The following is a 13,883-nucleotide window of genomic DNA, read 5'->3' as shown; positions in this document are numbered from 1 at the left end:
TATACAGTTCAATTGCGTTCGAAAAGGGTACAAACCAGAACAAACAATTGTATAGGAGGCCTATCATTGATCGGTTATTAGTTATTAAATGAATAGTTAAGTAACTCATCAGTTAATGTGACAGCTTATTGATCTAATGGCAAATGTAATATAAGCAGTCAACAAAACAGTCAGTAGCTATACAAATATATGGCAGAAATACAGAGATTATACATATCAAAATGAAAAAGAATTTCATGATCAAACCCCTAAACAAAGGCAAATTTGATAAGTTGAATGTATAGAAAAATATCTATATTGGCATCAACCAAAATGTGCAACAGCGTAAGGCAATTTGACCACCGTGTTTGAAGTTAACCTTGGTAAATGTGCACAATCTGTATCAAAGAAAGTAGTGGTAAACGTCAGAAAATGTGTAAATACAATTATCTTTAGAGGAAAACTATACACACGTTTTTTCCACTGGCAAAACAGATGCAAAAGTAAAATCAAATCATAAAAAAATGAATTAATTAAATAACCAAAACTACAGTCCACAGTGTTGAAGCATGTATGCACAGGTGTAGATTAAAATGTTAAATACAGACATTTAAAGAACGCTAAATAATGCAATTAAATGCAATTTACTTATCTACTATAAAAATACTTACGCATGATGCCCATTTTTAATAGCGTAATCATCACAAGTCCATCCTTTATCATCTTTGAGAAAGGTGTCTGCATCATTCTGAACTAACAGTTTCACTAAACCAATCTGACCACTGCTAGCAGCAATCATGAGTGGTGTTCTGAAAAAAGGAAAATAAATTGTATTATACACACTTTCGATTCTATCACTTGTGCTTTGTTCTTGGTTTTTACTACTATGTGATAAATGGTCTGACAAGGAAATGTATACTGGACACCCCAAGGTGCATGTCTCCAAGTGAAGAGGGAAGGGAGGGCTGGGGGGGGGGGGGGGAATCAAATAAATGTGGTTGTTCACTTCATCCTCGTAGGTTGCGTTTTACCAGAAGCCAGCAATATTTTGTTGTTTAACAGGTGATAGTATATTGCACTTACCTAGAGTTACTGTAGAGCTACAAAGCTGTTTTGAAATCGCCATTTGTCATGGTACATACATCTTTTTTGTGCATTAACATGAAACCAATCTAGTTTTTTAGGTCTGCCTCGAGAGCTCAGATATTTTCGTAAAGTAAAGCATCAGAAAACAAGCATTGGCATAGCCAATAGGTCTCGCCTTTGGGACCTTATAAGTGTTTAGCCATGCAACAGTTGCATAACTAAATACTTATAAGGTCCCAAAAGCGAGACCTATTGGCTATGCCAAGCGGCCGCGAAAGTGATCGTGATCAAACATCAAAGTGGCCGTGAAAGTTAAAGTAATCGCGGTCAAGCGCGGCGCGCGCTCCCGCGCACATGCACTATAGCTCTGGTCTGGCCTGGTAGCACTTTTTGAAGCCCTCTCAAAAAGTCTCGCCTGACCGAGACCTAAAAATTAAGACTCTCTCAGACAGAGACAAATAGCTCTATTTTCACTATTTCACTGCACGCTTGTTTTCTTATAAATGGAAATCACACCATGAGTACATTCACGAAGCAGAAGGTGTCTGCTTAGGCACAGACCTGACTATGCAACAGCTAAGCGATTAATAGAACAAACTGAAGAGGAACATCGCTTCAAAATATTTGTTAAAAGACAAAAGGTCAAGAGAATAGCACAGGGAGGGAAACTGGAAATATGATGGCGCCATTAGGGAGTGTGTGTTTGTGTGTGTGGTACAGTGGGAACCCTCAATGTACATATAAAACAAACAGAACCAATAAGAGGCGATGTGGAATTTGGGACCACTTACATCTTTGAGCAAAGTAAGCCAATAAATAAAAAAACAATTACGGGATAAAAGCATTTTTACAGAGCAATTCATTTGAAGGATTTAACTTAAAAATGTTGTTTTCATCTCAAATAATTTTAAAGAATAGCAGAACACAAATGTATTCAACAGCCAATCCTCAATGCGGTCAGTTGCTCTACATAACACATATTACAGTTTAACTCTAACCCTAAGCCAACACAAGCGGACTGTATCACATAGGACTTAATTTTCCTGCTCTAGACTTTCCTTTAGTAACCAGGTGCGCTGTGGGAATCCCAGTGTCATCTTGCCACTAATAAATCATTAGGACCAACACTCTAGATAGCAGCGATTTGTCGAAGTAAAAATGGAGTCACATATAACCTTACACATTACACCTCACAATTTTGTAGTGAGGCATTACCAGGTCACCACATTCTCACTGGTCCACAAGTCCATGTCCTACACACTTCAATAGTTTATCACGGCAATGCTTAACAGTAGCACCTAACTCCCAAATACCGCTCTTTTGTCACATCATACCCTTTAGATTAACGATCTCAAAAACCTCACAGCATTACGCTTTTTATAGCACACCTTAAAGTATAATGGCGTTCTATGATCAGGCTTCTTTGCAGTAACCTTACCTCCCTACACAGGGGAGTGTCAGACCACCAGAAGCGTTCTTTGGGCATCCTACTGACTAGAAAACGACAGACTAAGCTTTTTTTTTTTTTTTACAAAAACTCCACTTACGAGCATCATTATTAGGACTCCCAATTACATGATATCATATATCTATCAGTCGTATGCTCGGTAAAGCTGCATAACCAAATACTTTTGTCCTTAAAACAACTTTAATTAAAAGCAGTCATATGATTTGATGCAACAAGAACAACTGATGGACGGAATGCTGAACCATGTCAAACACTCTCCCCCAGTGAGAGAGTATGGAAGACTGCATGGATTTAAACTTGCTGCAGTTATGTTTTTTTTCAATATCAGAGAGATCAACAGTAAAAACCATCCCAGCAGACCATAAAACAGGCCCGCAAACAGCCCCAAAACGCCCCATGCACAGACCTGTCAGACCAAGCCCTTCGGGCACTGCCTTGTTGCCCTATAGGCCAGTCTGGGACCCTCCTTCCCCGCCTATCAAGGCATTTTTAAGTGTGTCCCACCCTTTGCTTTACCCTTTTCAAGCAGCCCCCTGACCGCTCCTTTGCCTCTGCTCCTCCATTCCTGAATATACAAGACAAGCACAAGTGTTAAGTGTTCCCTTATTTGCATGGTGCCAGGCCAAAATGCAAATGAAGGAATGCCCTCTAGATACCACATCAGAGCACCGGCAGAGCCGGAGCAATCTGCATTACAGAAGGCGCCAGGCAAGTGTCTACAGCCCCTTCTCTAATTAAAATAAAATGCCTCAGAGGCGCAGAAAGCTGGTGCACACCCCAATTAAAACCTGTGGTACTCTGTAATATGTCCACAGGTTTTCATAGTACACCGTAGGAGTTTCAAAGTAGTGTACACTACAATATAGACCACAAGATATGCCTTTTGTTCTATAGACCTTTAAAGGGCAGTCCAAGGTTCTGCCACACAGAAGAGCCTCTGGGGGTATAGATCCCTGCCTCATGCCATGTTATGTATTGATAGTGGGATGTGGAAGAGGCTGAGGTACCCTTATTCAATCAATCAATCAATCAATCAATCAATCAATCAGTCAGTCAGTCAGTATTTGTACAGCGCTGCTATTCACCCATGAGGTTATCCAAGCACTAGGTTGCTGGGCTCAGTCGAAAAGCCACGTCGAGTATCTTCATAAATTCTGCCAGCAAGGGTGATGTTAGGAGGTGGAGAGGAAGGCCGTTCCAGGAGCTGGCGACGTAGGAGAAGGAATGCTCTCCACTGTGGCTTCGTTGGATGTGCGGTGTGTGCGAGGGAGTCGGAGTGAAGGTCTCTGCGATAGTTGGTGACTGATTTTTTTTATTTTTTTAAACAAACTTTATTGGGTTTTACATCAAATTCCATACAGCATCATTACCACTTAAACTTCTTTTATCAGGATCGTAATTGATTAATTTGTTATACAGATGGTACAGTAGTAAGGGAAAAGGAATAGTGGTCACTACATTCATTGTAAATTCCCATCCCTCTCTTAGCACCCCTATGTCCATAAGTCAATTAGTGTTCGATTCTGTTCAAGTGGTGGCTGATGTATGCTGGTCCTAGGTTGTGGAGGGCCTTGTGGGTGTGCCAATATCTTGAATTGCCATAATTTCTGGACGGGGAGCCAGAGGAGGTTCCCAAGGTGTGGGGTGATGTGTCTGTTTGGGTAGGTTGAGGATGACACTGGCAGCTACGTTCTTTATGGTCTAGAGTCTCCTCCTGAGTTTGGTGGTGGTTCCTGCATACAGTGCCTTTCTGTAGTCGAGCCGGCTGGTGACTAGGGCATGAGTGATGGTTTTCCTTGTACCGATGGGCAGCCATTTGCAGATTCTTCAGAGCATGTGGAGTGTGTGGAAGCAGGCGGAGGAGACTGCATTGATCTGTTTCATGTTAAGGCTGCTGTCCAGGATGATGCCAAGATTGCAGGTGTGGTCTGTCGGTGTGGGAGCGGGTCCACGTTCAGATGGCCATCAGGTGTCTTCCAAGGGGAGGCGTTGTTGTCAAAGATAAGCACTTTGGTCTGGTCTGTGTTGAGCTTCAGACAGTGGATTTTAATCCCGTCAGCGACATTCTTCATGCAGTAGTGGAAGCAGGTCTTTGCGGTGGTGGGATCTGCTGAGAGGATGAGCTGGGTGTCGTCAGCGTAGGATATGATGTTTAGATAGTGGGTTCTAATGATGTCAGCTAAAGGTGTCATGTAAGTGTTGATGAGGGTGGGGTTGAGGGATAAACCTTGAGGGACGCTGCAGATGGTGTTCCTGGGTTCCTAGGCAAAGGGATGTAGGTGGATTCTCTGAGTTCGTCCCATGAGGAATGATGAAATCCATCTGAGGGAGTATCCCAGGGTCCCGATGTGGTATAGTCTCTTGATGAGTGTGTGGTGGATATGGTGTGGAACACTGCGGAGAGGTCGAGAAGGATCAAGGTTGCCGATTATACCATCACAGAGTTGAAGATGTCATCAGTGGTGGCGATCAGGGCCGTCTCGGTGCTGTGGTTGGCGCAGAAACCGGATTGGGAGGAGTCAAGCAGGTTGCTACTCTTCAGGTGTTCAGTGAGCTGCTGGTTGATGGCCTTCTCGAGAACTTTGGCGGGAAAAGGGAACAGTAAGATGGGGCGGTAGTTCTGGAGTTCACTGCGGTCAGGGGAGGGTTTCTTGTGGAGAGGTCTGACTTCTGCGTGTTTCCATGTGTCAGGAAAAGTGGCTGTGGCGATGGATGTGTTGAGGATAGTGGTGAGTTGGCAGTTGATATCCTTGCCATTGAGGTTGAAGAGGCGGTGTGGCAGGGATCCGCTTGTGCACCAGAGTGGATGGAGTTCATGATGGCTGAGGTATTCTGTGTGGTGAGCTGTTCCCATGCGGTGAGTGGCTGGTCGGGGGAGACTTCCGTTGGATTGGAGAGGTTGTGGAGGTCAGTGGGTTGGGGCTTGAAGTTCCTGTAGATGGTGGATATCTTGTCGTGGAAATGGTTCACTAGAACTTCACAGAGTTTCTGTGAAAGCAGGCTCGTGTTCTTGGTGGCTGTTGGGCAGGAGAACGCTCTGACAATGCTAAAGAGTTCCTTGGTGTGGATGGCGCTTGCTTCAATGAGGCTTCCTAGGGTGTCTTTTTTCACATCTTTGAGTTGTCAGGGGTATTGGTTGAGGGCTGACTTGAAGGTGACTCCGTCCATCGTGTCTCTGCTAGTGCACCATCTTCTCTCCAGTTGTTTTGGTTAGTCTTAGAACCAAATGTCTTTTGTTGCTTTTGGCAAGGAGCGTTTTGCTTGAAGGTCTTATAGGCACCTTCTTCAAATTCTCTGAAAAAGCAAAAACTGAAAACCCAAAATGCTTCTGGGCAGTACCAGCTCACTAAGTAAATGCCTACAGTACAATCGATCTTGAACTAAAACTGATGAGGATAACAATATACAAAAGTGGTGCTCTGTGTGCTCTTGTGAGTGGAAATCAATTGTAAGATCAAGATGTGCCTTGTAAGCCTTGTCACATAGATGTGCTTCCTGTGCTATGTATGCTTCTTGCCTTTGGGTCGTGTGTGTAGACATGTCATTTTTAAATAGGAATACTATTTTTCAGCAAGGTGTGTGGGGAATGCATGCATGCATGCATGTTCATGAGCACTTACTGCGTCATTCTTATATCGAGGTTGACATGCCTGTTGGATTTAGAAGTGACTGTTGTGTTGGTGCATCTGAAGCTAAGAGGTGATTCTGGTATGAACTACTGATACTCACATTTTCATCATACTGCAGTATTTGATATATTTACAGGAGAGTCCCTTTTGTTGGTTTTTGTGGGCATTTTTGAGGCCAAGTTACAGTAACTTTTAAAGACAATGGTTGTGAATGGTCAGTGTGGGTGTCATGCTTAGAAATTGTGCACTTTGTGTGTGCATTCTCTGTTAGTTTCGCTTTATGGGGGGATTAAAGTGAACACAAATGCTACTCTCGATTGAGTTAGAATATCACAATCAGGAAAAGTGATACATTTTCAGTGAAGGTGAAAGACTAGTGGGTGGGATATTAAAAAAACGGGACAGTACGGAGTGGAATAGTGACCAGACAAAAGAGAAAGCGTTTGTTTGAATAGTGGAAATGGTTTGGCCATAAGCATGGGTGACCAGGTGTTTGACAAATAGTGAAAGTACTTATATTGGGAAGAGAAGATAAAGTTACCACTGACAAAGGGCTTTTTAAGCCTGAAATGCATTGGGTCTTTCAATAAACACTGCATTTGCCGTGTTCTTGAAAGAGGCCTGGAGAGGCACAACTTGAGCATGAGAAGCTTGGGAAATTGCGAATTATCCCGCGTGTGAAGTGTTTAAATTTGATGAAAAATATGAAAGTGAAGTCAGAAGAAATGAATATATGGTGTAAATGAAGTCAAAATAAAGGAGTAATTTTCAAATAATGTGGCAGAGTTGCCCCAGCAGTGCGATTGGTTTGGGGTGTGAAGTTGCCCCACCCTGTCACAGTCAATAGTCTACCACGTTTATGCCATACTGCCAGTAAAAATGTGCCCGTAGCAAGAGCTATCACTGGAGTGGTGTCACCCCTTAATATTCTGAGGTGCACTATATATTTTGTTAATTTCAGATTTTGGCATACAGGAATAATCCATTTCCAGCGTGGGACATTGTAACTCGGGCAGAAGAATAATATGTGAGCCTCATTTTCATCTGCCAGGCCACATGCCGGACAATTGGTAATGCCGGGGGCCTTGTGCCATTGACTCATTACTGATCTCAACGGGAGAGTGCCACATCGAAAACTTATATACCGACTTTTGGCTAGGGGAGAAGAAATGAAATCTAAAAAATCCTCGTAATGAGAAAACCGCTTTTTGTCTAAAAATCTGTTTGTTGGTTTACCAATTGAATAATTATTTAAATGGATATCTTGGATGTAAGTCCAATAACTAGATTTTATGATGTTATAGTCGGTCTTACACATTCTTTTTGGGTTAATTCATAACCTTGTCAATCCCAGCTTGTTAAAACCAGTCGGAGACAAATTTAACCCAGAGTATTGACTTGGCACCCCTTATGCTCAACAATTCAACAAGGTAATCTCTAACTTCCTTCAGCTCAGGAGTGACCCATAATCGAATCCAGTAAACGAGTGGTCTAAGTACGGCCTGATCAGCAATTCTTTTGAGTCCTAGATCATAAAACAGCTGAATTAATGGTGTACTTCTGGGGACAGAAACTAGACTTCTGGCAAATCCATTTTCTGCAGCAGACAGTTGGGAAGTATCAGTACATCCCCAAATCTCAGCTCCATGTAGGGCTGCCCCTTGAGCTTTGCCAGAATAAACTTCCAGAGCTGGCGATACTGCACAGGAACTGGTTTGCTTATATAACCTACTAATAGGAGCGTAAAAAGGGTTCACATGTTCTTCAGACGTTGTTGCTTGCAATAGTCGGTTCGTACTTATCTACACTAATGTATTGTGGATAGCTAGAATGTAAGGAGTGGCGGTAATATACTGGGATATAAGGTAACTTTTCTACATTTTTTTGTATTTTATTTTCAATCTTGTTTAAGCAGGTATTTAATGAGTAAAAGAAAAGAAGAGCATATAACGCTAGTTTAGGGCATTTAATATTATTCAATTATCCCCACTCTGAATTGAATCCATTAGGACCTGATTAGGACTTTCCATGATGGCGGCAATAACATATATGTGCATTTTGGTGAATTTGGGTATTTATTCGTTTCCGTATGTATAAACTTACTGTTCTCCGTTTCAGTTGAATAGTAGTCCTTTTACTAGGTCTATGGTTGGCAATGTCGTTGTCTACCATCAACATAGAGAGAGTGGTCCTTTTATTATGTTTACGGCAATATTTGCCGGGTTTAAATAGACTTCCGCATCACGTGACATCGGACGCGATCCGTGTAGACTGGAGGGAGAAGGAACGTTAGAAGTGGGTCCTGTGTATAAACTTCGAGGTAAGGAGACGTACGATTCGGCAAAAGTGTAAATATACCTACCGTTACACCAAGGCTAAAGAGAATTGATACTTAGATTTGGTTTTTTTATTGGTTCTATTGACAGAGTTGAGAGCGAGGCGACCTCAAGCAGTGCTAAAACAGTGTATATGCAGAATACTTGAACCGTATAACGAGTGGTTTTGGAAGGGTCGAATAATTATACACACGGTATGTACCACATATCCTTTTCAATAATAGGCAGGTTCTATTATCTAATTTCCCCTAATGGGTGTAACCTACGGTGTCAATTACTTTGGGTTTTCTCGTTTTAAATAACGATACAATCGATGCACTTTGAGATTATACTGACTTTAAGATAAAGGGTAACGGATGTGGGAGTCAGTGACTTGGAAATAGATACATTGATTATAGGTGGAGTGATTTTCCATTGAGATAATTTTTGGTTTTGATTGCTTTTAGCCCGCCAAAATAATTTATAGAAAAAAGAAAGAAAGAAAAGACGATTATTTGTTCCGACCATACCCTAATTGGACAATAGGTAATATGCAGTTTTCAATATAAGGTATTTTAAGTTTATTCAACATACCACATATTAATACACCTAATTGTTTTACATTCACTGTCGGTGATATATTAGATTGGGTTGTAAGGTTGTTATACACTCTGGGTGTTTTATTTGAAGTTCTACGTTTTGTTGTATGAGCCGCCACTTCAGTTTTGAACTGTTGTAATATAACTGTAATATAGTGTCTTTTAATATTATTCCTGTGTTTCTGTGTATATAATCTAAATAGAGATAAGATGGATATTAATAGGGACAATTAATTTGTTCTTACAGGTTGTAAATTATTGGTTCGGATGCCCTAGTCCTGATGAGGCCAAAAGAGTTATTTGGCTGAAACGCGTCGACATTTATTTTGAAGACACTCACTGGATTATGATTTATGTTTTGACTTATTTGTGAAAGAGCACTCAAAATAATTAGGAGATTGTAAACGACAAAATCTCGTAGTGCGTCTTTAGTAGTGATCTTCTATATATAGGAATGCTGTTTCAAAAAAAGCCCATAAGCATCCTGGTACATTAAAAAGGGCGTTTGATGATATGTATATGTTCAGTGATTGTGCTATATGTAAGTATTGTAAATATTGTATTTGTTTGTATATATATGTCTAAAAACAAAAGAATTTCAAAAAAAGTGTGGTAGAAAATAAATATCCTCACACTTATAAAAAGTAATTGATACATTTTTGGTTTTCATTGGAATCGCCGTTGACTTGGTCACAAAATTTAATAATACAGGTTTTGTTGGAGAAATAAATATTACTCCAGGGGAGAGATAATTCATCTATCTCTTCGCCTAAACTTATGTGAGAGTATCAGTCCCGAGGCATTATCTTTTTCTATATATTATATAACCTACTAATAGCATTTGCTCTATGTTTTAGTAGCAGTGTACTTTTCTTTGTCTGATCATTCCACTTCATACTCCCCATTACTTTGGCTGCTAAATAATCAAAGCTCCTCACCCTCTCAAGTACTTCTCCCCCAGCCCGTATAATGAGTTTTTAACAGCTCCCTTGCCAAAAACCATGTACTTGGTTTTATTGGCATTTGGCTCCAAGCCCCGTGGCACGCACATATCAGTAAATTTGTTTGACGAGAAGCTGGAGACTCAATGGGGTTTTAGAAATTAAAAGGGAGTCATCTGCAAATAAGAGAATCAGTACCTTATTACTGTTTTGTAGAGGGGAGGCATTTCTGCAGTTTTCAGGACATCAACCACATAATTTAATTTTTTTTAAATATATATATTTAATTTATATAGAGGGTAAAAAGTGTAAGGGCAAGGACAAACCCTTGGCGTACACCCCACTGTACGGGGATATACTTAGTTAGCTCTCACGTATGCCCACACCATACCTGGGCAAAGTTATTGTTGTGTAGCTGGGACATAAGATGGATTACATTCCCTGGTACATCCATTGTATTCAAAACAGACCACAGATTTGTACGGGGGATAAGATCAGAGGCGGCTCTAAGATCAACAATTGTTACATAAAGATTCTGCTGCTGTAATAGGGTATATTTCCAATATAATGTGGTAAAGCTGAATATTTGATCTACAATGCTCATCTTGGAGCTAAATACTGCTTGTAGATCTGACAGGATGTTGTTTATGTCTATCCAATGGTGTAGCTTATCAGGATTTGTTTAGCAAAAATCTTCTGGGCATTTTCGATTAATCTGATTGGCCTATAATTCAATGTTACACATGCATCGCCTTTCTTATATATAGTGACATTCCCTGGCCCTTTCCAAGAATCGGGAATCTCTCCCTCTCTCGCTATGGGATTAGAAATCAGATTAAAGTAAAATGACCAAATCCAAAATTATCTCGACTAACGCTAGGGTGAAATATACTTAATTTAACTACCTTCACCATAGATATCTCACCCCTCACAGACTGGCACGCATGTATCCTACTGCCGTGGACGTCTGCCCCAGATGCAGACATCAGGAAGCTTCCTTTACTCACATGGTCTGGACTTGGGCCACCATTCGCGTATTTTGGCTGGAGGTGGCTGCTGTGCTTACAGCGGCGACAGATGCGCGGGGGGAGGTGGAACCCCTCCACTTCCTATTGGGAGTAACAAGACGTAACTCGACTCGCAAGAGAGTGAATACATTTCTGGATCTCATTCTGGGTTTGGCTAAACGGAGGATTGCTATGGCATGGAAGGCGCAGGCGGGCACAGGGATTGCTGTGTGGCTGCTGGATCTGCCGAGGGCACTGGTTTCAGAATGCATAAATCAGCGCGAGGCAGAGGTGCGGGCGCCTCACCCCCGTGGCAGACCCCTGTGCAGTAGCAGGGCTTTTTAACGGTGATCGAGCCTAGGGCTACTGCAGGTGTCCCTCCCCTCTGACTTTTCTCCAGCATTAACGGGGATACGAGGTTGTTTACCCACCATTAACCTCCCTGACCTTATTCTCTCCTCCCCTGTCACAGCGCGCCTACTTTTCCCCTCCTCCTCCTCGTCCATTTACTCCTAAGTTTACTCCCGAGATGCACAACGCGACAGTACACATCCCATCATGTCCCTCAGTGTATAACTATGTCACTTTCTATCACACCAGACCGGCAAATGTGGTTATGTTGAGTTTTATGCATAGAGATCGGCTTTTGTTCTCTTATCCCGGTCACATGTGAATTTCTCTCTTTTTCCTTTTTTCGTTTGTTGTGGTTTTTATTTGTGTCAAAGTTCATATTGTCTCTCTCACTCTCTCAGAGGTATGTGGTATATAACGAGACTGGATTTGCGGAGCGATGCTTGATTTTCTTTTTGATAATTTTGTAGTAACTTGCCTATGTTCGGTTGTGTGGCACTGCGGAGTGAAGCAGTGAGCCACCCAACCCAGAAGCCATGGAAATGCTAATTGATTATGAGTTTCCTTCTGCCCCTACCTACGCTATTCTTGCTCATTTGTATTGTCAATAGTATACTCCAATTATTATGCAAATGCTCTGGATGTTACTTTGTCAAAATCAGTAAAAAACATTTATTAAAAATAAAAAGTAAAATGACCAAACCAGGGGTTCCGATTTATAAAGATCCCCCGGGATTTTATCAGGTGCAGGTTCCTCAGCTGTTTTTAGTGCAAAAATGGCATTCATAGTATCTTTGAGGCTAAAGGTGACAACAGGGCCATCAGGTTGTGGGGTAACACATCAGGGCAAGTCCCTAGGTGGCATTATAACACATCCAGTGCCCTGTAGTATGTTTTCCTTGGGCTCAGAGAAGTGAGAAACCCATCTATCAGCTAATATGAAATGTTGGTGGTTCTTATTATTCTCCACTCTGGTTTGCACAGCATATCCACCCAAATTCTGTCATCCCATTGTTTTTTTGACAATCTTATAGAGGTTTCATACACGCGCTTTGCTTGAGCTATTTGGTCTCGCTCACCTTCCAGGACTGCACGCTTTAAAAGATATTTGGCTTACTTAAAGGGGGAATCGAACCAGGTAGTTTTTTCCCCATGGCTGGTTTCTTATTGGCCATGTCTTTATAAAATATCTGCTAGAGTTCTTTAAAAAGTAGATTGTGTATGGTCAAGATTGGAATTTCTTGTTCACTCACCCCTTCATAATTGGCCAAGGAGTTGGCATAAAGCCCATATTTCTGTGACAGCAATGTTTGATTCACCATAATTTTAGGCCATGAAACGTAGCACCTACAATTAGATATTACGGGATCAGGCACCACTGTATGGCATATATTCGGTGCATTTACCAATGGGGCTCCAACCAGTGAAACCACCAGAGGGTCGTGATCGCTGTCAATACGCTTGTCTACTATCATGTCATTCAAAAATGGCCAGTCTCACATCCAAAATGACATAATCAATAACCAATAATCAATACCTCTTCTAAAAGTAGGGACTCGATCCGGGTCAGATGTAGTAAGACCGTTCCACGCCTTAAACCCTCTGCCCACTAATATAGAGCCTAGCTTACGAATAGTTGCGGTAAAATTTACACAAGGTTTCCAAGTTAGTATTCTAATACCCCACTGTTCTTCTTCCTCTTCTGTGACTTCGTTAATATAGGAAGATGGTTCATAGGATGTATTAAAGTCAACGGCCAGTATTACTTTTGTATTCGGATGAAGAGAGTCCAAAGCTTTTTCAAGGATAGACAAAGTAGGAGATTCAATAGAGGCCGCAGTAGATCTCACATATTTGTTTAAAAGTGCCAAAACAAGTCCTGATGGTAACAAGGCAGTGATCCCCATTAAATCTAAGAATTCCATCTGCAAAAGCATGCATGACTTAAATACACTATTCTTAACGAGGATCAGGATACCACCGATCACCTTCCCATAATGGTTGGGGGGTTTAGCTTCTACACTAGAGCTTGTAAACCCATCAACAAAGATTTTTTCAGTTGCCCAGGTCTCTTGAAATATACAGATATCATGCTCACCAATGTACAATAGCCACTCAAAATCATCTAATTTAGTAGCAATACCTGCCAAGTACCAGAATATTAGATTATTACCAGCTTGTATCTGGGTACCTACGGGACCCATTACATGCTGGGAACTTGGGCTGACAATCAAAGATGTAATAGTTGTGTCACCAACCCTAGTCCCGCCCTCCATATGATCACTGTCAAAATTCCCAGTTGTCCTACTGAAGCATGTAGAAGCATCAAATAAAACTTCTCCACTGTTACTATTAGGAGACACTCTGTTTATCATTCTCAACGCCCCTGCGTCGCATCTCCCAATACTAAAAAAAGTAATTGGTTCACTGGTGGAGTCAACTATCGTGCCTAGCATTTCTGAATTTAGTGGATCACAATTACTCTGTACATGCATTACACTCAGTCAA

General features: G+C 41.4%; 1 protein-coding gene across 11 annotated transcripts in view; it reads right to left on the bottom strand.

The window, feature by feature from the left end:
* ANKRD26 (ankyrin repeat domain 26) overlaps window positions 1-13,883 on the bottom strand; it is a 1,120,330-nt gene that overhangs the window by 936,300 nt on the left and 170,147 nt on the right. For all 11 annotated transcript variants that reach the window (XM_085653113.1, XM_085653117.1, XM_085653121.1 and 8 more), the window contains exon 5: window positions 651-788. In XM_085653113.1, the coding sequence (XP_085509239.1) occupies window positions 651-788 (138 nt within the window). The remainder of the gene's footprint in view (window positions 1-650; window positions 789-13,883) is intronic.

Source organism: Triturus cristatus, chromosome 4_1 (genome assembly GCF_964204655.1).
Source record: "Triturus cristatus chromosome 4_1, aTriCri1.1, whole genome shotgun sequence".
Taxonomy (NCBI): domain Eukaryota; kingdom Metazoa; phylum Chordata; class Amphibia; order Caudata; family Salamandridae; genus Triturus; species Triturus cristatus.
The sequence above is the reverse complement of the archived record's forward strand: the minus strand, read 5'-3'. Positions and strand labels throughout refer to the sequence as shown.